General features: G+C 47.9%; 1 protein-coding gene across 19 annotated transcripts in view; it reads left to right on the top strand.

Annotated features, from left to right (window-relative positions):
• Positions 1-25,969, top strand: part of GAPVD1 (GTPase activating protein and VPS9 domains 1) — a 1,092,811-nt gene that overhangs the window by 395,262 nt on the left and 671,580 nt on the right. For 14 of the 19 annotated variants that reach the window (XM_069609416.1, XM_069609418.1, XM_069609421.1 and 11 more), the window contains one exon: positions 6,723-6,883. In XM_069609416.1, the coding sequence (XP_069465517.1) occupies positions 6,723-6,883 (161 nt within the window). The remainder of the gene's footprint in view (positions 1-6,722; positions 6,884-25,969) is intronic. The other 5 variants (XM_069609426.1, XM_069609429.1, XM_069609428.1 and 2 more) reach the window with 1 other exon arrangement.

Raw genomic sequence — 25,969 nt, 5'->3', positions numbered from 1 at the left:
ACACTTGCTTGGCCAACACGTGCTAGGCATCCACAGAAAACCTCTGAAGTTCCTACGGTTCATGGTACTAGGCCAACACTACCCGTTCAAGGCCCTACCGTTTGGCGTAAAGTCTGCCCCAAGGGTGTTCACAAAATGCCTGGCCCCGGTGGTGGCCCACCTGCTTCTGCAGGGCATACCTGTACCTGGACAATTGGCTGATATGTGACCGCTGCCGAGTGCTTGGCCGACGAGCACACGAAGGAAACCGTCCGGCTACTGACAGAGCTGGGGTACTCCGTAAACTATCAGAAGTCCTGCTAAATGCCATCGCAGAACGCGCTGTTCCTCAGCGCAAGACTCAACACCGTGATTTGCCTGGCATCCCCTTCGGATGAGAGGCTAGCGGACATTCAAGGGAAGGTGCAGCGACTGTCACCAAAGACTGCCACGGTACAGGCCATCAAGTCATTGCCGGGCATGATGTCGTCCCGCATCTTCCTAGTCAGTCTCTGCAGGTTGCAAATGCGACCCCTACAGGAATTCTTGGCTGCAATTGCCTGGGAGTTTTGTGAACAAGATTCACCCCCCCCTACCCCCCCCTCAACGAGGAGTTCCGGCGGGTGATAGAGGTGGGGCGGGATTTCAAACCATACCAGGAGACGGTTACCACAGACGCCTCTCTGGAAGGTTGAGAAGCTCACACCAGACTACTACACGCCAGAGGTCTGTGGCTTCCGTAGGAGAAGGATCTGCACATCAACATCCTGGAGCTACGGGCAGTGTTCTGGGCCCTCAAGTCTCTCCTACCATCATTGAGAGGCATGGCGGTGAGCATCTTCACGGACAGCACCATCACCATGTTCTACATCAGGAAACAAGGGGGCACTCAATCCCCATCACTCTCCAAGGAAGCTCGGAGCTTGTGGCATTGGGCCATCGGACATGGGATGTTCCTCATCCCGTTCCACCTGGCAGGCGTCAAGAACACAATCAGCGACTCCCTCAGCAGGGAACTGCGCTCCCGCCACAAGTGGGAACTTAGTCAGGATTAGGTGGACCCTCTGTTCGTCAAATAGGGAAGACCTCCAATCGATCTTCTTACCACAGAGGTTTGCCAGCAGATTCCACAAACCGAGGAGCATGGGGGGGTGGAGGGGGCGCATTCTCCTTCCTGTGGGAAGGTCTGTTTCTGTATGATTTTCCCCGGTTCCTCTCCTGCTATGTGTGATAAACACACTCGGACAGTGTTGGTACAAGATGATACTCCTCGCCCTGGCGTGACCGAGGAAGATGTGGTATCTGCACTTCCAGTTGCTGGTACTTCCGGATCTGCTCACCAAGGAGGAAAGGGCAGTCCTTCTTCATGACCCAGGATCTCTGAATGCCAGCGGACTGCAGGGAGGTCCTCGCCAAAGCCAGGGCGTCGTCGACACAGTGCTACTGCCATAAGTGGAAGCGTTTTTCTACGTGGTGCCGTTCGCAGAAGATTACCCCTCAGAGGGTCACAACAGATTATTCCAAGCTTGCTTTCTTTGACAAAAGCTGGTCTGGCTTACGCTTCCATCAAGGTACATCTGGCGACCATCTCGCGCAACACCAGATCCCTGAGAATATCCTCGTTGTGGTCCCACACTCGTCAAGGTGCTTTTTCGATCTTTCCCGTCGGTGAAGGCGCCTGCCCCGGCATGGGAACTCAAGGTAGTCCTGACAACTCGTGGCAGCACCTTTCAAACCTATGCAGCAAGCTCCACACAGGTTTCTCTTGTGAATGACGGCGTTCATTGTGGCCATCACCTCAGCCAGACGAGTGGGTGAGATCCAGGCCCTGTCCTGCAAGCAGCCGTATCTGATTTTCCACTAATTGACAATGGTGCTGCGTACGCACCCCACACTCATGCCAAAGGTCCCGACGGATTGCCACCTCAACGAGACTTTGGTGTTGCCTGTTTTCTTTCCAAACCCTTAGTTGCCACCGGAGAGGACCTTGCATTTGCTGGATGTTGCTTGCGCCTTGAAATTGTACGTGGCACGCACACAGAGTTTTCGGAAGACTTCTCAGTTGTTTGTGGACTTGGTCCTATCGACCATGGGACGGCCTTGTGCAGGGATTCCATCTCAAGATGGCTCTCTGGCTTCATCATGCGCTGTCATTGACTGGATAGCCGGGCTGTCAGAGCCCACTCCACCAAAGTGATTGCTGCAACAACGGCGTTGCTTTCTGGTGTGCCCCTGCTCGACATCTGCAGGGCTGCAATGTGGAGGTCCCCGCATACCTTCACAAGGTTCCACTGCGTCAACAGGGATTCCAGAGAGGAGTCCGAGAGTTGGCCAGGCAGTGCTACGTAACCTGTTTGCTTGAGGTGAGTCTGTTGCAGGGTTAAGTGTTGATTCTGTTGAGCCTTGCCACCTGCCGTGGTTATTTAATGTGTACTGCTGTGTATTCGTTATTCATGAGCATGTGAATTCATGCCATTCCCCATGCTGGAGAAGGTTTAAGTTACTTACCTGTAACTATTGTGCTCCAGCAATGGTCTGGCATGGAGTCGCATGCGACCCCTCCCTCCGGCCCTTCTTTCTCATACTGCCACTTTACGTGCTTACCAAATCTGAAGGTGGCTGCAGGAGGTGGGGCTTAGGGAGAGGACTGTCATTGGATGGGGGCAGTATGACCCAGATGACAGTGATTGATTTAGAGGAGAAATAAAGTTTTAAAGTGAAAGTCAAACTTTTCTTCCCAGCCTGGCAGGAAATATTCATGAGCATGTGAATCCATGTCAGACCCATGTTGAACAATAGTTACAGGTAAGTAGCATAAACCTTTTACTTCCCTGGCTTTACGGCTGGTCGTCTAAAATGGGTGGGTCGACACCCCGTTGCCCATTATGGACGAGCTGTCCCTGCTAAATCTGATTTTGAGCCAAAGTCTTCAGAATCATGTCCCTGTCAAAATGACATTCAGAGAATGGTAACAATTGTCAGACTTCTACAACACAAGACCTACTATCATAATATCCTGTATATTCATGTAAAAAAAATTTAAGTAAAGGCACTCAACAGATCACAAAGATCTCGAGTTAGTGAAATATTACTGGAATCCAGACTTTCAGTAGGTAGCTTTGTAGACTTTCAACTACTCTATTGTGTTCAGATAATACAATACAATCTCCATAAAGTCATATTTTGTAGAAAACAAATGCTTTCCTGGAGTGTTCATGCATGCTGCAAGATCAGCCTCATAGTATGTCTTTATCCTTGATTGTTCTAATGCACAACCTTGTTTTAGGAGGTGAAAATCTGGTGCATATCAAGGTTTTACAGTCTGCTTGTGAGAATTTTTTTAATTGAATAGGAGCTAAATAGTCCATTAATTGTGTCCATAAATTTAGAAAATTAATTTTCTGGTTATGGAAAAAGTTTGTTAATCATTCTGTTCAACTAATCTTGATCAAGTCATCAATGAATGATTAGATGGTAATACAGGGGCTATGGCAGTATTGGTCAAAGGTAAATGAAAATCTAACACCAAATCTAGAAAATAGTCTCGAACATGTTGCGCCTTCCGCACACTCCATAGAACCTAACAAATTGGATGTGGAATAAAATAATCCTGTTTGGTTCATCCAATATAAACCACCCAAAATGAAAATCTTGGAACCCATCTGCTGAAATAACTTGCAGTAATTTTGCAAATGAATTAAAACATTCATACATTAACGAGGACGACGATATGTTATCAGTACATACAGAAAAGACACAGCCTGCTATGTACTTCACTGTGAGATGCTCGAAAGGGAGCATGTAATGGTGGGGATAATGCTGTAGTGACTCGGGGAAACAAATGGTGGCTGCCCCCATTTCTTTCACGGGTGCAGCAAGTATTCATACCCCATGGCAGCATTTAATTCTGTATTACCATAAAGCCAGCTTTCTGTAATAGAAAATCTATCCAATGTCAAATATTCCAACCAGTCATTAAAAGACTGGGTTTAACAGTCCAACATTTAATGAGCCCATGGAGAAGTTCAAAGGTGAGTGACCTGTACAAAATGCTGCAATAACGGGGTTTAAAACTATCAATGATTACGTTTTGTTTTCATAGGCTAATACCTCTCCGTAGTAATCATTTGTTTAGGATGAATGTTTTGCCACAATTGTATACACAAAAACACGCTGGCTCGAACAGCCTAAAACAGAGGACTTTTTACAGATGTCCCTTAAATTCCTTTCTTCAAACGACAACTGGGCTGGACTCCCTCTGCTGTTAGCTAAAATTGAAGGCCAAGGCCATGTGACCGCTTACACATAATGTCACTTGATGCCAGTTGGAGCATTTGTGATGGCAGGGCTGAGGGCTGCAGTGAAATTGAAGATGCACTGGTGGCAGTGTTTCTGCCACCATTACCTCCTAGAGGTCAGATGGTTCAGCACACTCTAGAAATCAGCCGCAGCTAAAGTCAGTCAATGATGTCCTGTTTCACTTTCTAGGTGGAAGTGAAACTATATTACTTGACGGCCTTTCTAAATGAATGGCAAATGTAGCAGGAGTGATGGCATACACTGTCATGTCTGGGTTGCAGTGCAAGATGCGCTGTTTAAAGTCATATTGTCATTGTTGGGGTCACCCCATCAATGTAATTTATGAACATAGCTGGATGGTAAATTACAAAATAAGCTGATAAAGCAATTTTTCAAGTTACCGGATCATGATCCATGATCAGACCGGGAGGATCAGGGGCAACGCGTTTGTCTTGTAAGCAAGACAACGCATAGCAACACAGGTTTGAATTCTGGACTCTCGCTTAGAAACTGGTCCCCGGTGTTAAGTGCGTTATAAAAGAACAATTATAATGCTGAACACTACTAACAAACAAAAATATTGTTTGTATAGCGCCACTCGCCCAAAGGCTTCAGGGTGCTACAGACAGATGGTCATAGAACAGAGAGTGCTGCAAATGCAACATGCTACACCAAAAAGGGTCTACCAGAATGCTATTTAACTAAACACCTCAGTTTAGTTTTTTTATCTAAGGGAAACATTTGTAAACGTTTCCTGAAGTGCTGAGTGGAGATGCAATGCTTAATGTCCAAAAAGCGAGTTCCAGAGAAACTGGGCCCAGGCATTAAAGCGTGTGCCACCAAGCTTTTTCAGGACAACACAAGGCTGTTCCAGGTGCTTCTTGTTGTTTGAGCATAGTGCCTGATGGGAGGGAGTTTTTTTTCACTCTGGTGGAAATAGAGCTTTGCCCGTCAGGCATTTGAATACCAGGACGGTGCCTTTGAATTGGATGCATTGTTCAAACAGGAGCCAGTGTTTCCTGCGATAGTCTGAGACACGGGATCGGCCATCAAGGCCGCAAACAGCTCGAACTGCGCCATTTTACAGGACTTGAAGTCTCCTAATGTTGCCTTTTGATGTCCCTAGAAGACGATTACAGTAATCCAACTTTGTTTTTCTATGGCTGCCGCATTTGGTGCCCTGTTAGATTCAGATAAGTAGGGGCGAATCTGCCACAATAGATGTACATAATATGAACACAAAGATTTTAGATGGGAAACATGTTTTTGAAAAGAAAGGTGGGAGTAAAAAAAATAGACTCCCCATGTCTTTGCTGAGTCCGACACTGTGATGGAGTTACCATTAATCCAAAACCTTTGTATTGTGGATCTAAATTCTTCAGTCTATGGGGTGTTCCTAGAGTAAGTCGCTCTGTCGTAGAGTCCATTAATGCTAGGGAGTTTAGGTCCATCCATTTCCGGATTGCCCTGAAGACTTTATTTACATTTTCTACGTCTTCCTCACAGACCCCATATAGCTTAAATACTATCTGGTTATCATCTGCATAGTTGGCAAATTTCACTCCCAGTAACTGAAGGTCACATAGACATTTAACGTAAATGTTAAATAACAGGGGAGATAAACAGGATCCCTTGGGGACACCACATATTAAAGGTGTCTTCTGTGATTGGGCTTCTCCTCTAGCCACACATGCCATTCTAGGGCCTAGAAAAGATGCGAGCCAGGATGTTGCCATGGGCGAACATCTCCCAACATGTTCTAGTCTGTCCGCAAGCAGGTCATGGTCGACCAGCTCAAGTGCAGACGGCGGGTCCAATAGGAGCAACCAAAGCCACATTTCCGTCAATGATTTCAGAAATATGGTTATTTAGGTCCAATAGAGCCGTTTCCGTTCCATGGTTTGCCCGGAAACCCGATTGCTCCTTTGCCAAAATATTGTGTGCTTCTACAAAGGCATCATACTGGGAACATGCCAACATACCAATTATTTTCAGGATAAAGGACACGTTTGTAATTGGTCTGTAATTGCCAGGAACAAGTGGGTCAAGCTTTTAATTTTTCAATAAAGGTCTGATCCATGCTTCCTTAATCGCTTCTAGCACATAGGCTTCTGTGAAGGAGCGATTGATGAACTTTGTGATCCAGGTGCTCAGCATTGGTGCAAAACCTTTGAAAAAAGTTGATGGGAAGATTTCGCCTTTAAGGACGTGTGTTTCAGCAACACAATCTGCAGTAATCATCTATAACACTGCTAGCTGCGTAAAGCCTATTTTCTTCCACCCCTTATCAATGTTTCTATGTTAAGCATGCGCTGGTACCACATTTTATGGCCTCTATGCTGTCACTTAACTCTGGCTTCCCATAGTTACATCTTGTTACATCTGTTTGCCCTGTTTCCTGATTATTAAATGTGTAATAACATTTCTTATGTTTTTTAATTCAGCAGCTACTCGAAGCAGGAGCAAAACAAATCTAGTAGAGCAGCACCCAGATAATGAAGGCTCATCTCAAGAAAATATTCAGGAAGTTCTTCCTGATGAAGTTTTGGTTATTTCCTTGGGGACTGGTCCCTTGCTAACTCCGGGTATGATGTCCGAAAATGAGGTATGGGCAACTTAAAGTACCCTTTTTTTTTTTATAGAAGTTACAAATGTTACCTTTTTCAGGAACATTTCACCTCAACTACTGACTCAGAAGCTTGTTCTAAAGTTTCCATGTCTAATGGTCGACATCAGTCTGAGACTCAACACTTTATAGCATGTATTAATGGCAGTGGTAGGTCTACCCCTGCACTCATTTCCACTCCTTTTCCCTACTTTACTCCCAACTTAAATAACATGATAACTTTACATTTCTGTTTTTCCTAACAATCATCCTCTTTACTTATCTTGTACCTTTTCTCTGTCCACTTGTGATTTGAAATGAAATGTTCAACTTTGCCTTTGAACTGGTTAACCCATGGCAGTATAACTTTAGGTCCTTTCTCTTTTGTCGGTTGACCTTTGTACCTGATAACTATCTAAATATTCCTTTGCACTGTTGATTGATACAGAAAGCTTAGATATGGTAATATTTATCAAATATGTGTTTTCTCTGGGAACATGTTCATGTTTTAGGTACCTTAAGGTGTTAATTATGGTTTGCTTGAAAAAAGTTGACCTTTTGGTTGAGTTCCTGCAGACATTCATCCCAATCTTAGTAAGCCAAATCTATGATCTTTTCTATGCCACGTATGAACTAATGCTGATCAGTGGAGCTTGGCAGATGTGATGGTTGTCAAATCACCTGCTCGTGAGTTTTCCCTTTTGCTTGGATTGTCATGTAATGATTTGATAAGTAAGTAGTTAATATATTAATCGTTTCACAAGGTGGCCATCATTGATATAACTCGTAGTATACTGTCCCTCTCCACAATTATGGGACAAGAAACAGGCTGGGTTTATGGTTAAAACTCAAATGTATTTAAATGAAAACAGAAGGTGGTTCTTTTTATTTATGCAGGGAAAGTCACCACAAGGTATACGATACACATTGCATAGGTATACTACCCTACTAAACCTGTCCTACCTGTGACAATCTCACTAAATACAATGTACACGTTCAGTTACACAGCAGAACTATTTAAAATGTTTCTAACTTTGATTCTAAATAATGCAAGGCCACCTTTAAACACTACATCTTTGACCTCAATGCTGCTTATCAGTCAGTATATTAAAGCTCCTTCCAGTTTACATGTAAACAAAAAGTGCTTCAGTTAATAGTTAGCCAGATCAACGCACTTTATTTTCGCGCATTATCAAAAACGAGTATTGGTACCAGAGTCACATAGGGAAATTGCATTTAAGCATACATATTTAGTTCAACCCCCCTGATCCTTCCCAATGTGTGGGTGGAGTTGTGGGCTTCTACCATGTATTGTATTTATTTATATAGCGCCTATACACATGGTAGTGTTTCAAACCGCTCAAGAAAAACGCTCACTCCTTCGTGCAACTGCATATAGGGTCAACAGGGCCGGGGGGGGGGGGGTCCAAGTGCACCGTTCGGTGGAGACTGGGGTTAGCGCAGAGAATGCCATTCGCAGAAGGTTGGAGGAAGATGAGCGGAGGGCTCGTGTGGGACAGTATTTAGGTAGGCAGCGTTGCAGGTAGGTTGGCCCCAGAAAGCCTTGTGGACAATGAAAAGGGTCTTAAACTTGATCCTTGCAGCCACAGGGAGCTGATGCAGTGATTTCAGCACCAGAGAGATGCAGTCCCTGGGCTTGAGGCCAAGGACAAGTCTTGTGGTTCTGTTCTGGATGAGTTGCAGAGGGCACATCGCCGAACAAGGGAGGTTGAGGAAAAGGCTTTTGCAATTATCCAGCCTAGAGAACCAGGTCTCTGGAGACAGTGAGCTGCTGGGAGAAAGTGAGAAAAGGAAGAGTACCTCTGAGGTGTCGCTGATAGATTTTTTTTAGAGATGCCAGAGATGTGCAAGGAGAGGGTGGAATCAAAGATGACTCTGAGGTTTTTTGCCTTGCATGTGGATGCGGGCGCAGGGCCAAGGGAGGCAGACGAGAGCGAGAAGTGGGAAGGCGGGAGCAGGGGTCCCAATGAGAACAATCTCAGTTTTACTGGCTTTGAAGCAGAGGTCGTTTGCAGCACACCATGACTGAACAGTGGACAGTCGGTCAGATATGAGCGAGGAGGAGGCGGTGGCTGAGGGTAGCCTGAAAGATAGTTGTCATCCGCCTAACACTGGAAGTTAGAGGAGAAAGTGGCAATCACACGTGCTAAGGCAGCCATATAGACGTTGAAGAAACAGGAGGAGAGGTTAGATCCTGGGGGAATGCCACAAGTTGAGAGAGCAATAGTTAACAGAAAAGCTCGGAGTTCCACCTGGGATGATCGGTCTGAAAGACTAACCATGTCAGAGCCTGACCTTTGATTGCCAGGGTGTCACGGAGATGTGCTATCAGGATGTTGTGGTTAACCGTGTCAAAGGCAGAGGAGAGGTCAAGGAGAATGAGGACAAGAGGGAGTGTTGGTGTCAAGATTTGAGAACCAGTCCTCACGGGTGTTCAGAATAGCAGTTTCTGTGCCCCTGGATGCTCGAAAGGCAGATTGACCGTCATGGAAGCAGCCAATGGATTCAGTATCGAGTGTCAGCTGAGTGATGGCCAACTTTAGAAGTTTTCCCAAGAAGGGAGTGATGTAGACAGGGCGGTAGTTTGCCGGGACGGTGGGGTCAGCATAGGGTTTCTTGAGTAAGGGATGCACAAGGGAGTGCTTGAGGGCTGTTGGGAAAACTCCAGTGGAAAAGGAGAGATTGCAAAGATCAGCCAAGGCTGGGTCGAGGGTGTCATTGTCTTTGATGGTTTTTGAGGGGCAGGGGTCCACCTATTTGCATGAGGCCATCATAGACCGGACTTGTCTGGTGACCTCATCAGGTGAGATGGGTATGGGAGAGGGTGGGCCAAGGGAGGCTCCGGGGTAGGTGTATGCTGTGGGGTAGAAGAGAGTGAAGATGGATGTCTTGGGTTTTTGTGTGCAGCCAGGGCCGAACAAATGTGCATGCGTTTCAAATGTAGATCAGAATGCATCTGATCCCATTCAGCAGGTTTAGTTCAGAAAAATAGTGCTCTCAATTTAGAACGAGCAGGATGTCGGTTCACCCCCAAGGTAGGGAAATCGTTTTGTGTTTTCTACGACTAGGATTCACTTTGCCAATTCAAGAATCAAGAGAGAGGAGAGGGTGTTTTTATATTTGGATTATCTTTCAATGGTAATGAAATTAGGATGGCTAAACTCACTTACTTTAAAATAATTTGAAGTGTATCTGTGGCTTTCAGAGATAACACATTATAAAGTAATTTCTAATAAGGCTATGATGCAAGGCTCCTTTGGACCACCACTCAATGTTGACTATATTAGTCAAATCAATTTGGGTACTATTCAACTATCCTTTACAAAATACTATTCAACGCTGAGAAGCGTTCCCTATTTTGCACAGCGTACAGAGCACAGAAACTGCTTTTCTTTTTCTATTTAAAGGTAATCTTCAGTTTTAAATACAATGAACAAGGAATTAACTCACACTAGCAATTACCCTATTCTCATTCTGTGAATGTTTATCAGATCCTGCACCCTGTGCGGAGGACATAGTGTAATCTACAAAACAGTGTATTTTTCCACTATAATAAGGTATTCTGTTTGGAAAGAGTTCACTCCACCCCCAGTGGAAATCAATTCTTTAATTCCCCCGTACCCCAGGGACTAATCGGGGTAATTATTCTACAGGATTTATTTAGTTACCTTTTGGGTGATGTCGGTCAGTTTTCGATAGGCGAAGTCTTTCCATTAGCTTGCTTGATAGTCAAATACTCCCATAGATTTCACAACCCAGTCTTTATTGGATAATCACCATTTCTATAAATGTGGCCAGAAAATAAAGTGGCAGGACAATTTGATCTTACTGTTGAATCCAAGATGGTTTTTATTCCATACTTAATGATAGCGACCTGCCACCTCGAAATATGGATTTCTGAAATCTGCTATGGTTCTGAATATGCAGTTGACTCAGACATTTATTCATAAAGTTATACATATTAATAATTGTATTAGAAATAGGAAATTCAAATGTACTTGTCTGTTAGGAGTATCACAGTTGCAACACACCCTTTAGTTTGATAAGTGGGATGATTGTGGACTTATGTCGTCAACTGTTTTTAAATGCAACAATTTAGAATGGTAATTTAAATAGCCCATCGCTTCCTAAGGAGTTATAGCCTTAGTTTAATTTCTGGGGTAACAAAATTATGCCAGCAAAAGCCTATCAGTCAATGATCGATTTGAGTGATATGACACCTTTGGTCTCATTGCATTAGCTGACAAACTGGTTGACTTTTAGAAGGGGTCAGAGTCGAAAGGTGACGGATATGTGCAATAATTTTTCTTTGAATTCAGAGAGTGGTGAGAACAGAGCTTTGACATTTGGTCCATTCAGATCCTAATCTCTGAACAGCATGAATCTCATTTTGTTGGGATTTTAGTTCCTATTTTATAAGAAAATACTCTCTTTAGAAGGACTTTAAAAGTTGGGGGCTGCCCATAAGTCAGGCTTGTTCACAAGGCTTTGTCCTGGGAATTTAATAGGCTTTTCTTATTTGAAACTCTTATGTCCCGTCCCCTTTCCTCCATACTGAATGGGCGTCCCTTGCGAAGGGCGGGAGACAGAACCTTTTTCACCAGAAAAATCTTCTTCCCCTTTAAATTTAGAGGCGCACAAGGCACGGCCCTGGAAGCATGCGCTCGCCTGACTCCACCCACTGGCGCCACTCCTCAGTCCCCTTTTCTGCATCGACTGGGAACAGGACAAATTCTCTAGTTCTCCTGGGTTTGGTTTCGGCCATGTAATACCACGCGCTCTTCCATGGATATTCTTCTAGCTTTGTCTTTTTCTTTTCAATAGGTACTTGGTCCTCCGACGCCACACTCCTACCCAGCGCATGTCGACTTCAGCGGGCTTCAGCAGGTGTCCAGCCTGCGAGGGGCTCTTCCCCATGTTTGACCCCCATGCCCTTTGCCTCTGCTGCCTTTTCCCTGACCATGGCTGGGGAGGGTGTTCTGTGTGCAATGCGCTGACTCCACATGCACTGAAGAACAGGCTCGCTAGGTGGAGGGAGCTCTTCCAGAAGTCATCTCTGGAGGACCTAAAGGACTTCGCCAAACATTGCATGAGGCCAAAGGCAAAGCCCCTATCATCGCACCCCGTAAGGGCGACTCCTTTCCAAGGAAGGGCCCGGCCGGGAGGAACCTCTCTAGTTCTCATACCAGCACATGTACCGAGGCTAATCCAGCTACCGGCATTACGGCCAAGGGGTCTCCGGATCCTTTTGGTGCCAGTGCTGAGGGACCGCAAGTTTCTTTTACCATGGTTACTCCTGAGGGGCAACGCCCTACTCCTGCCATGTCCGAGGGGGCGTCTTAGCGCAGCACTACCGGCAGTACAGCAGAGGGCAATGCCTTCCAGGTCTAAGCCTGAGGTGCGGGATAGGTCTTCTGTTCCAACACCAAGCGTCTTGAACGGGGCTCGGTCCGATGAGCCGGCATCATGACTTTGGCACATGGCACGCAGCTTGACAAAATGGCTGCCGTGCCAGACAAGATGGCCGCTTGTCCGATACCCCCTCTAGCAGAGTCACAAGGTGGGACTGGTATCAAACAGATACGTGGCCTACAGTTTATCTATCAGCAGCGCAGGTTTGCCCTGCACACCAGGCAGAGCGTGCCCCGGCTCCAGCAGCCCTCGGCCACTCCATCAATATCACCTGCCACCTCTTAAGCCTCAAACAGGTTCTTCGAAAGGTTCCTAGCGCTGATGCGAACCCCCCAGATGGGGGCCATCGTTCGGGATACTATCTGGGACATGCTCCCTCTGGCCCTCCCACCAGCACCCATAGTCAATCCTACATTGGCTCTGGTGCCTCAGGCCATAGCGCATCCCGTGCTGCCCTTGCTGGCTCCTCCGATTCCGGCACCCCCCGCAGGCAGTTCCACAACAGCCCCGCAGCAGCCACCGGCCCCGGTCTCCACACCGCAGCCCAAGGCGCCCAATACCCCTCCACCTGATCCGGATCCTCCGAGCTCTCGGGTAAACACAGACGAGGAGGAGGACCCAGACACATGCTAAACAAGGGTTATGCCCTATGGAATGAAGGTCGAACAGCCTGAGGGGGGTCTTGGCAGAAGTCCTCACCCTAAGACCCCCTACCAAGACGGGGGATCCCGTTGCAGAAGGACGTTAATGCCCTGGCCAAAAAGGGGTGGCTCAAGCCGCACCCGGCCCAGCCTGTCAATCAGCGCCTCAACGCCAAGTACAGGTAGCTAGAGGGGGGATACACTCGCTTTCGGCACACTCTTAAGTGATTGCTGCAGTGTCACTCTACTCTAAGCCTCAGTCGTCCTCGACCTCCTCGTCCTCGACACTGCTAGGCAAGGAGGAGAAGATCTTGGAGGCGTATGGGGAAAAGCTGTACTCCATTGCCTCCTTGCACCTGCGTCAACCCAATGCTGATGCCATGCTGGCAGCCGTTAACCAAAGGCTCTGTTGGGAAATTGCGTACTTCCTCCCAGAACTTCAGGCCCACAGCCAAGCTCGCTCAAAGGCGGGATTAGGAGAAGCCAGGCTGGTAGCACAGGACATCGTGGAGTCCACAGTGGCCCATAACGATACCTCTTGATGGCCATCTGCATCGCCACGGACATGAGAAGGACAGCCTGGCTCCGGCTACTAAGTTTAACCCCGACGTCCAGGAACGCATACTGAACCTTCCATTGGAGGGTAGTGACCTCTTCCGCTCCACCACGGATGAAGAATTAGATAAAAACAGCTTGCAAACCGCAAAGTCTTTATCTATTCTTACGAAGGCCACACCCAAGGCATACACCAGTCACATCAACGCTCGAACAAGGGGCAGACGTCTGTCGGGTTCCGGGTCTTCCAAGAACGGAGGTCCAGACAACATGACCATTCCCAGAGTCGGAAACGACAATCTCACTCTTCCGCAACAGCCTCAGAGGGAAAGAAGGCACGACACTCCCCTTCGGGTCCATGAGTCTCCAGTGGCGGGCAGGCTTTCTTTTTACGTGCAATTTTGGTGCCAAATATTTTCATACCCCTGGATCGTCTCTGTAGTATCCTCTTGGTACCTCCTGCTGGTCCGTTCCTCTCCTCCCTCTTACCCCCCCCCCCCCCCCCCCCACCCGTCCTCACAGATTGGGACAGCAGCTCTGTTGGCGGAGATACGCTCGCTCGTCGAGAGCCAGGCAGTGGAGGAAGTCCCAGCAAGGTTTGGGCTACTTTTCCAGGATTTTCGCCATACAGAAGAAGAGCCAGGCTGGCCTGAGAGTTGTGTTGGACCTTTCCACCCTCAAGCTCTCCCTTCCTCTACATAAATTCAAGATGGTTACGCCAGCACTCGTTGTGGAGACACTGAACAGGGGAGATTGGATGTGCTCCCTGGATCTGAAGGACGCGTATCTACACGTCCCTATTTGGCAGCCACATCGGTGCTTTCTACGGTTCAGGATCATGGGCTGCCATTTCCAATACAAGGTGCTACCCTTCGGCCTCAACTCCGCCCCCAGGGTATTTACCGGGTTAATGAATGCAGTGGCAGCCCTGTTCAGGGCCCAGGTCCACCATGTGTACCCATACCTGGACGACTAGCTTGTCCGGGCTTCAACTCAGGAGGGCATTCTCCACACTTCCACTGCACTTATGAGCACACTCCACGACCTGGAGTTTATGATCAATCTCAAGAAGTCTTAGCTGCAACCCACGCAGAGCCTGACCTTCCTGGGCCTCATCTGGGACATCAACTCCGAGAGTCTTCCCCTCGCCTCGGAGGACAAGATCACGGCTATCAAGAGAGCTACTACTCGCTTCCTCTCCAGGATAGTGACCTCGGCATGGTGGTGCCAACACCTGCTGGGTATTATGGCGGCGGTCCTGTTGGCCGTACCCCACACGACTGAAGATGAGATTACAGCTGCACTTCGCAGCTTCATGGAATCCGGAGGGGCTCCCAAGCGGAGCCTGTCGAAATTCCTACATCTCTCCACCTGGACCGCAGGTGGTGGTCTGTGGATTGCAACCTGCGGCAGGGCAAGCCCTTTCTGCAGCCTCACCCGCAGGTCACTGTCACAACTGACTACTCCCTAGAAGGTGGGGGAGCCACGCTGGACACTCGCAGCGTCCATGGAGTCTGAACTCGGCAGGAACAGGAGTTCCACATCAACTGGCTAGAATTGAAGGCCATATGGCTGGCCCTCAAGGCCTTTCTCCCTCTGATGTAGGGCAAGACAGTACTTATCCAGATGGACATCTCCACCAGCATGTACTATATGAACAAGCAAGGGGGTACCAGGCCCCCTCCGCTGTGCAACCTAGCTGTCAGCATGTGGGAATGGGTTCTGGAGAATATCTACCTCACTCCTGTCCACCTCCCGGGGTGATTCCAACCTGGAGGCGGACTGGCTCAGCAGACTGGGGGTGGACAATTACGAGTGGCAATTGAACGACCTGGTCCTGAAGGAGATCTTCCTCGGGTGGGGGCAACCCCAAGTGGATCTGTGTGCCTCCTGGGACATCAGGAAATGCCAGCAGTTCGCCTCTTGGCAGGGACAGGGCTCGGGCTCCCTGGGCGATGCATTCCAGATACAATGGAACTACATTACGACTTACATCTTCCCTCCCACACCTCTGGTACACAGGGTGATTTGCAGGATAAAGGAATCTTGTCACCTCAGCATAATGCTCCCTGGTGGTTGGCAAGACCGTAGTTCTCTGAGCTGCTTAGCCTATCGGTCAGGCCGCCCATTTACCTACCGACCTACCGCTGGGTCCAGCTCCTCTCCTGACCCAGCAGGGGGGGCAGGGTACTCCACCCCGCTCCTCACAAGCTAGCCCTCGCAGCGTGGTTCCGAGCAGGTCACACTGAAACACTTGAGCCTATCTCAGGCTAACCTGGAGATCATCCAGGGCGCCAGAAGCAAAGCTACCAGGAGCCAATATAAGAGCAAATGGACCAGATACTATCATTGGGCTGACTCTATGGAGATCAACCGCCTTAAGTGCACGTTGGACGGCCTACTCTCCTTCTCGGCACACCTCGCCCACTCCGGAGTTCAGGTGGACACATGCTGCACCTATCTGGCAGCCATAGGAGCCTACACAAATTCAGAGGGGCCTCTTCTCCTCCGCTAACCCGGTGGTCAAACGGCATCTGGCAGGCCTCCACAGGCTCTACCCGCCGCTAAAGAAGCCCTGCCCTGTGTGGGACCTCAGTGTAGTCCTGGGCTCCTTGGCACGCAAACCGTTCGAGCCAATGGCGTCCGCGGACAAAGACAGCACTGCTCGTACACCTCACCTCTGCTTGTAGAGTCAGGAAAATCCAGGCTCTTGTGGCATCAGAGCCCTATACTACCTTTCACAAGGACAAGGTGGTCCTCCGGACGCACCCTACGTTCCTACCTAAGGTGACCTCCTTCCATCTGAACGAGGAAATGGTCTTACCCACCTTCTTCGCCGACCCCAAGGATGAGCCTCAGAGGGTCTTGCACCGTCTGGATGTCAGGTGCAGGCTAAAACACTACCTTGACAGGACCAAAGAGTTCCACAAGTCAGATGCCCTCTATCACTTTTGGTGCTTCAAGGCCTGGCTTTCAGGCCTCCAAAGCAAGGTGGATGGTCGCGGCCATCAAGGAGTCCTACGAGAGGCAGCACAAACCAGTGCCGGCCAATTTGCATACCAATGCGGTCAGAGCCAAGGCAATGGCCATCGCGTTCCAACGGCATGTGCCGTGGCAGGTCATCAGCAGGGCGACTACCTTGGCCCCCCCCCCCTTCGGCTTTCTGTAAGCACTACTGTCTGGACACCGCCTCTAGATCAGACGCAGCTTTTGGGCAGGCAGTTCTAAGAAACCAGTTTGCTTAAGGATGGTCTCCTACCCTGGGTGATACACACACACTTGTATTCCATACTTGCACCCTTTGTCGAAGTAGTTGAAAAAGAAATATAATTTTCTGATGTTTGTTAATCTGCTTAGAATCACATGCTGTGCATAGTTCGACATCCAGTGGTCACTGCGGAGTATTGCATTTTGTTTTTCGTAGTCGAAAAGGGGATGCAGATAAGGCGTGTCTAACTCTCCCTATAGTGACATGCAGTGTACCCACAATCCCTCACGCATCAAGGTCCCTCAGATAGTTTTTTTTAAGCCCAGATATTGGTCGCCTATACGCGGAGCTCCTCGAGACATTGCAAAAACTTTACTTGACCTTTGGTCTCCCTTAATTATTCATTTCTTCACCCCTCCTTCGTCGTCGTAGCTGCGAAGCTGTTCACCGCCGATCAAGATCTCCGGCAGCGGTGCCTTCAACGGAAGACGTTGTCCGGCGTTCGCCGAACACGTGGCCTGGCCTCGACAGCCAAATACAGTAGAGAGAGTAGGGTCGTGGGACATTGTTTCTCTGAGAATGCCTTTGCCTTTCCCTCTGGGTTGTTGTCACATGCGATCTGTTCCTCAGCTATGGAGAGGACACCTTTTAGGTTTTGCCCGCTTTGTAAGGGCAAGTTTATCTGGAAAGACAAGCATGTAACCGTTGCTTGCCTCTCGACCACAAAGAAGACGCTGTGCGGCCTGTCAGCTACTTAAGCCGAAGACTTTAAAAGACCGTAGGGTCAAAAGGTGGACGGCCTACGCCATGTCTAGGTCTGACTAATCACCCACCGCTGCCGAAAGTGGCGAGGAATGTGACAACACAACGTCCATTTCAGAAGTCGTGGACCTCTCTAAGGAGCGTTCACGCTCCTCATCGGCCGTCCCCGACAAGCTCGGCTCACGCCCTGCTTATGGGGATGAACACCCCGGCGACAAGGACGCACACAGAACACTCCCATAAACACATAACCCATAGCTCTTCCTCGTCGAAGATGAAGAGGGCGTTGGCGCCAACAGAGACGCAAGTCCTACCAGCGGCCTCCTCAGACCGTAAGAGTCTGAAGCCCCCCCCTCACAACCACATATGCGACCAGTGACTGGGCTAACCCCTGATAAGGGTGCTACCACTAAACCGCCAGATGACGCGCACCGACAGAGCGCCCGTCGGCGTAGAGCAAGCGACACCTGTAACAGCGACGCTGGAGGTACCCTCGACAGACAGCTTAGTTGTCCAGAGCCTGGCAAGGATGTTTTCCACCGATAGCCTAAGACAGACGGCGACAGATACGTCTGTTACCGCTCATAAGGCCCGGGAGACGCCGAAAAGACCAGAAGGAAGGCAGGAACCTCCTGCTGCGTCGAGAGGGACTCCTAGCCTACGGAAGGCTTTTCTGAAGGCGAAGGAGACCTCTCCGACGTTATGGGATAGGTCGAAGCGTTTCCTAACGGAAGGCCCTCCCTTTCCTCTCATTGACCGTTCCGAAGTACCTCACGAAACCCTACAGAGACTCCAGTTATGTATGGACAGGATGGAGAGGTTTATGGAGACTCAGAACCTTCCAACACCTAAGAGATCAAGAGAGGGACCTCAGGAGGATCCCAGGGCCAAGTACCCCAGGCTGTTTGATCCACCCCAAGAAAATGTAGATTTATATGACCTCACTGAAGGACACCCACTTTCAGGAGGATGATGAATTCCTAGGCAATGCGGGGGAAGGAAACCTACAGGAGGAAGGTTTTGAAGACCACCCTGATATGGGTGATGGGGGGGGGGGGTTCTTCGGAGAAGAACCAGAAGAAGGGGCCTCACAGCCCTGGAAGTCCCCGTCTGTGTTTTCAGACTCTGAAGCCATAAACCTGACCCCTCAAAGACTCGTCTATTAGGAATACATTGACTATAGATCAACCCTTCTTTAATGCACTTCTACGTAAGGCAGCAGCGCATTTTGAGATCGAAACCGGGGAAACGTCTCCCGACATCTACTTTGTCGAAAAAATCATTAAGGAGAAACCCCCTGTCAGCCAAACCATTCCCCTCCTTGCCTCAGTAAGGAGGCACATTATTCCTTCACTATCCACTCCTGCGTTGATCAGAGGGGTCAACCCTAGGATAGAAAAATTGTTTAGTCCTCCATCGGACCCTTTATACATCAGGGGCCACTCTGTACCAGACTCCTTAGTGGTGACAAATACCAGGAAGAGAGCAGGGGTGCCGCTGTCAACTAGCGAGGCACCACCAGATAAAGAGGGTAAAAAATGATGTGCCTTAGGAAAGAGGATTACAGCCTCAGCTGCCTTTTCCGCAAGACTTGCCAACAATAACTCCTTGCTGGCAAGTTACGCAGATGCACAATGGAGCAAACTACGTTAGGACACTGAGGAGGTACCGGACCCCTACGTACTCGCCTCCTAACCACGGTGACTGATGGGACTTTAGTCAACCAAAGCATCAAGAATACCCTGGATGCTGCAGAAATGGCCGGGCGTTCCCTAGTATAAGGAATCCTACTGAAACGGCATGTATGGCTACGTAATTCAGGCTTTAAACCTGAGACGCCAGCATCTCTTATTAACAAACCTATAGAAGATGCAAACCTCTTTGGTAAAACGGTGGATGAGGCTTTAGAAACCGCAAACAAAGAATTTGACACTATCAAGACACTAGATCAAATTTCAAGGCCTCCCAACAAACGTGGTTATGGTAATAAGCTGTTTTTTCGAGGCCAACGCCAGCAGCAACAGCAGCAGCAATATTCTGCAGGTAACTGGTCCTCTAACCAAGGCACCAGTGGACAATATAACCAAAGAGGACAACGTTGTGGCAAGGAAAGAGGTCGGGTCCCACCCCTAGAGGTTCCCAAGCCACCAACACCAAATGACTCAAAGATTCGGGTCCCCTCACATGCTACGCCGGTCGGAGGCCGGTTAACATCCTTTCTTCCAGCATGGGAGGGTATAACATCAGACCGCTGGGTACTATCAACCATAGCCCGCGGCTATTGTATAGAGTTCAACAGATCCCCTACGTACAGACCCCCGAGGGGACGACACCTGTCACTGGAACACCTCGCCATCCTTCAAGAAGTGGACCAACTACTAGAAAAAGGAGCCATGGAGGTCGTGCCTCTATCCCAGGTAACGGAAGGCATTTATTCAGTGTACTTCCTTGTACCCAAAAAGGACTTAACCATGTGCCCTGTACTAGATTTGCGCCCAGCGAACAAACTTGTCAAACCTCAAAAGTTTCGTATGGTGACTCTACAGTAGGTAAGCCCCCTGCTTTCTCAGGGAGATTACATGACAACACCGGACATGAAAAATGCATACTTTCATATTTTAATGTTGCCAGCGCACAGGAAATACCTCAGGTTCATGATAGAGGGCAAACACTACCAGTTCAGAGTGCTACCCTTTGGCATAGCATCAGCGCCAAAAGTGTTCAAGAAAGTAGTGGCAGCGGCCCACCTGCGCAGGTTGTCCATCACAGTATACCCTTACCTCGACGATTGGCTGATAACAGGGGAGTCTTACGAAACATGCTTCGCAAATACCCAAAAGACTGTAGACTTTTTGTTTCAACTGGGCTTCTCCATCAACGAGAAGAAGTCCAGCTTAGACCCCAGCCAGATCAAACAGTTCCTAGGGGCTCTAATTTGAACAAAGGACGGCCTCGTCTTCCTCTCCAACGAGAGGGTCCAAAACATGCTGTTTCAAATCCCTCAATATGTGGCCGGTCGAGAGGTGGCGGTACGCAAAGCAATGCGCTTACCAGGAATGATGGCGTCCTGTATTTATTTGGTACCTTATGCGCCCAATGCAAGAGTGGCTCAACACCCAGTGGTGTCAGGCCAGCAGACAATGGGACGATCTATGGTGATCTCGCAGGCCTTGGTTTTCTTGCTACGGTGGTGGTAGAAGGAAAACCTGGTAATAGGGAAACCATTCGCCACCCCCGCAGTGGAATCCACTCTGACCACAGACGCATCCCTCACAGGATGGGGGGGCTCACCTATCCCATGAGACTGCTCACAGAGTCTGGACTCCGAGCGTAGCATCCAAGCACATAAACTTACTGAAGCTACTAGCTTTGTTCAAGGCATTGAAAGCCTTCCAGGCACACCTACAAGGGAAGACAGTGATGGTCCTCACGGACAGCACCACAGCGATGTACTACCTCAACAAGCAGGGGGGCACTTGCTCTCCAGGACTGTCCGAGCTGTCCCAGAACATCTGGAAGTGGGCTCTCAAACACATGTTCCTACTGTCACAACATGTGCCAGGGGAACTCAATCTGCTAGCAGACGAACTCATCTGAGACTTCCCTCTGCCCTCAGAGTACGAATGGCGATTACACAAAGACATAGTCTTCGACGTCTTCACACAATGGGGATTCCCAGAAATAGACCTGTTCACAACTCTGGAGAACTCACAATGCCAAGATTACGCCTCCAGGTACCCCCAGAACCAATCCAAGGGGAACGGTTTATCGATACCATGGTCAGAGAAATTTGTTTACACTCACCCACCTTCCCCCGACTCCCCTTCTCAACAAGATGGTGCACAAGATGCACCAGGAACAAGTTACCATGATACTGGTGGGCCAGACAACCAGAGTTTGGACATTTACAACGCCTGCAGAGATGCATGGACAGTCTCAGGGAGGCTAGAAAGCCTAACACTCGTCACTGTTATTGTAGCAAATGGAAAAGATTTGTCATCTGGTGTAGGGTAAGGAGCATCAACCCAGTTGACTGCTCTCACACACATTATTCTGTACCTGACTCACCTACTAGACTCAGGCTTGGTGTTTAACTCTATTAAAGTCCATTTTGCTGCACTTTCTGCATACACCACTTCCCAACTTGGTGTCATGGTGGAAACTCCCAGTTATTAAAGCCTTCATGGAAGGAGTGAAGAGGATCCACCCTCCCATAGCTAACCCCGCTCACGGATAGGACCTAAATGTGGTACTAACCAGGCTCATGGGGTCTCCCTTTGAGCCCATGCACAAAGCAACACTTAAAGACCTCACTCTTAAGACTGCTTTTCTAATAGCTATCACCTCCATTAGGAGAGTAAGTGAACTACAAGCGCTCTCTGTACTATACCCTTTTGTTACAGTTCACAAGGATAAGGTGGTTCTACGCACACATCCTAGGTTTGCACTAAAATGTATCTCTAAATTCCATGTCAACCAGTCAATGGAACTACCAACGTTCTTTCAAAATCCTTCAAACTTAGGTGAGAAGAGCCTGCATACACTGGATGTTCGCAGAACAGTGATGTTTTACATGGGAAGAACTAGACCATTGAGAAGACTAATCAGTTCTTTGTCTCTGTGGCAGCAGGAAGAGGAGATGCAGTTTTGAAATCCACTATTTCTAGAGGGATTGTACAATGCATCACTCGGTTTCTCTCTTGCTAAGAGAGAACTACCCTTCAAGCCAAGAATACACTCCACTCGTGGCACCGGGGCTTCCATAGCTTTCATTGCAAATGTCCCTCTTGTCGATTTGCAAAGCGGCAACCTGGAGTTCTGTTCACACCTTTACAAAACACTGTCTAGATGCCCACTCTAGATCTGATTCCCAGGTGGGACAAGCAGTATTAAGACCTCTTTTCTCTACTGTTCCTTCTCACAACCCACCTCCAACTCCGGGTACTGCTCGCTAGTCTATGCACAGTATGTGATTCTAAGCAGATTAACAAACATCAGAAGACAATGCATTTCTTACCGTAAAAGCATTTCTGATGATTGTATCTGCTTGGATTCACATGCGCCCACCCTTCCTCCCCGCTCGGATGGAAGGAACATAGACTTTCTTCTATATGTCTTTTCTGTACTCACTCACGTCTAATAGGCTCCCTCAGGGCAGCAAAAATACAAACAGAGGGACCTCGACGCATGAGGGATTGTGGGTACACTGCACGTCACTATAAGGATAGTGTTACAGACACGACTTGTCGATGTCACCTTTTCGACTACAAAAAACAAAATGCAATACTCCGCAGTGACCACTGGATGTCGGACTATGCACAGCATGTGAATCTAAGCAGATACAACCGTCAGAAATGCTTTTACGGTAAGTAATGCATTGTCATTTTTCAACTACTTCGACAAAGGGTGCAAGTATGGAATACAAGTAATTATCTTCTCCTTTTAAGATACACAGATGGCACAGAGTTTCACACATACCAGGAACTGGACAATCGTTTTCTAAACCATATATATGAGCTGCCATCACGATTCTCTGGGGACTCAGAGCGGGGGAAAAGGGGCGGGACATAACATTTTATTTAAAGTCATTTCTGTATGGAACACCTCATGCGCACGGTAGACTGGGTAGATAACCAACCAGAAATAGAGTGGAGGTTAATTGACCAGGCGAGTTCAGAGCAGGAGGAGGAGGCAGACCAAGAGACCAGCAGGAGGAAGAATGGACTTGCAGAGGGTGGAGGTGATTTTTGGAAAAGGTTGGTTGTTGGTGTGAGTAATACTGCATTCAGTGTGTGAGGAAGAGTGGCAAGTGTTCAGGAGACTGAGTGTGGGGAGGTGACCTGTACCCCCCCCCTTGTTTTGATGCTCCTTGAAACACCATTAGCAACCGAAATAGTGCTTTGACGACCTGCCTTTCCATCTATGTTAACGGGATATTACTGGACTAAGCTTTGAGGAAGACCCCATTGGGACGAAACATGTGTAGGCTGATACACAATAAATCACATCACACACTGCCAGTTGTGACATTGTGTCTACTTGCATCAGAGGCATGGGTTGAGAGTGACTAACATTTCGTACCATTGCTCTTACAACATGCTATCACAGCATCAGGGGACAACGCTCCATCCATGTCCACAGACACTGAACTTGGCAGCTTTGCTCCTGAGGTCATAGTTTGGACATTTAAACCTACACCAAAGATGTATGGACATCTTAAAGGAGGCACGTAAGGAGCCCAACACAAGACACTGCCATTTCAATAAGTGGAAACGTTTTGTCTTATGGTGTAAAACACGCAGCATCAATCCTATTGACTGCTCATCTTCACATATAGTATACTATTAGCTTTCTCTTCTGGACTCAGGATTAATCTTTAATTTTCTTAAAGTTCATTTAGCAACACTTTCAGCATACACCACCTGCAGGAGGAGGCTCTGCGAAGAAAATAGCGGCTAAAGGCTCTACGCAGTAAACAACTAAAGGGCGATAAAGTTAAGAAACTAATGAGAACCTGAGACCAGTGTCCCAGGCAAACCCAGCCTCAGTGGAAGAAAAGCGAAGTCCAACTGGAAGCCGCAAAGCCTGAGCCAGTCATTGACCAACCAAACTGGAAAATCTTGAGAAAAGGATGCAGGCAGTGGGCCATTGCAGAATTAATGAGACACTGAAAGGCCAGGAGGACGATTTGGCGTCTGCGACTGAATCAGCGAAGCAGGAGGTGGGAGATTCTGATTAAAGGCATGCTGATAAAGCAGCAGATTGTTTTGGGAGTCTGTTGGGCTGGCCAAAGAATTGGAAATCACACCAGGCAATGGCTGTCGGCATCCTTCAAGCTTTATGTTGCAAAGACTGCTAACTCACAGTAAAAAACAGTCCTTTTTAGAGCTGTCCAGGCATCTCATCCTGCTGTTGCCCAATTTTCGAAATCTCATGGTTTTGAGGGGGATGTACTCTAGGACATACTGGTCATCAGGTGTGTGATGTACATGGCTCAAAGCATCTGAGGCTAAGCCAGGAAATGCCTCAATGTAAACAAATGGATCTTCCATTTAATCTGAAAAAACAGCAAAATGTGCATGCACTGACTCAGTAAGAGTAGGTGCACAAATGGAACGTATGCTCGTACATGCAGGTTCTACAACTGGATGGATTTCATGGTTGTTGGTTAGGCAATATTTACTGGCAGGGCTATTGTGTGCATATCCTTTCTTCACAAAAGAATGCACAGAGATCCAGAATCTGCATGCTACTGCACCAAATTAGACCAGGCAAAGAACAAGGTGCAGATTGAACTAGGTTATTCTTGGGTCCTGTTTTATTTGTCCTCGCCCCATCACTGACCATATGCAACCCAATCTTCTTCCAGCAGCAATTTCATTTTAGCAGGCTCCTACACCTCCACCACATGGATAACTAAGAATCTGAGGTATCTAAGCGGATCATTAAGCATGGAAGATCAGACTGCACAGCACTTGTGCTGTCCGTCTAGCCCTCCCACAATATATGGGTCAAGTTTGCCTTTACGGCTGGGTGAGTTGTGCAGGACTAGTTGCACGTCTGTGATGTATGTGCAACTAGCCCTTTATAAAAGACCCATAGTGCTAGGTGACTTGCGTGTCCACCATTTATTTACCCATACAAGTAATAATGTAAAAAGAGAACAGTATTGACTTGTAAGGAAACTAGAACAAATCGCTGGCACTTCTAAAAGGCAGGCAGAATTGTAGCAATTTTAACCAGACATGCGACTGCCCTGCCCATACCTTGCTTAAGAGTCAGTTGGCACCCTAATCCGCTGAGCCGGTCTGATTCCAGACATTGCTTTGGTCCAACGCTGCATTTTGTGATCAGTTTGTCTTTGAAGATGCCCGATTTATGTATGTAATTTGTACTGGCGAAACCCCAAATTTAGCTAGATATTTGTTACTTTTCTTTACACATTTCTTTTTGTTTTTAAATAAAATGAACCATACATCATCTCTCAAAGTAAAGTATCATGGTGGAATGTTCCAGTAGTTAAAGCCTTTATGGAGGGGGCTAAAAGACTACATCCTCCAATTTCAAATCCAACTCCTGGTTGGGATCTAAATGCTGTCCTTACAAAACTCCTGGGGTCCGCCTTTGCGCCAATGCATAAAGACAGCATTGACATCTCACTTATAAGGTTGCTTTTCTTGTAGCTGTCACCTCAATAAAAAGAGCAATTGAACTGAAAGCTCTCCCGGTTCAAGATCCGTTTGTTACTATTCACAAGGACAAAGTTGTGTTACGTACACATCCTCGTTTCACTCCTAAATCTATTTCAAAATTCCATGTCAAACAATCCTTAGACCTTGCAGCTTTCTTCCAAAAGCCACACAATTCAGCAGAGAGAAGCCTCTATACACTAGACATCGGGAGGGCAGTAATGTAGATCAATTCTTTGTTTTCCACACTGCAGGAAGAGAAGGGGAAGGGGGACCCTGTCTCTAAGTCTGCAGTTTC

Source organism: Ambystoma mexicanum, chromosome 8 (assembly GCF_040938575.1).
Source record: "Ambystoma mexicanum isolate Mex_15411 chromosome 8, UKY_AmexF1_1, whole genome shotgun sequence".
Lineage (NCBI taxonomy): Eukaryota > Metazoa > Chordata > Amphibia > Caudata > Ambystomatidae > Ambystoma > Ambystoma mexicanum.
Note: the sequence above shows the minus strand (reverse complement) of the source record. Positions and strands in the feature narration are given on the sequence as shown.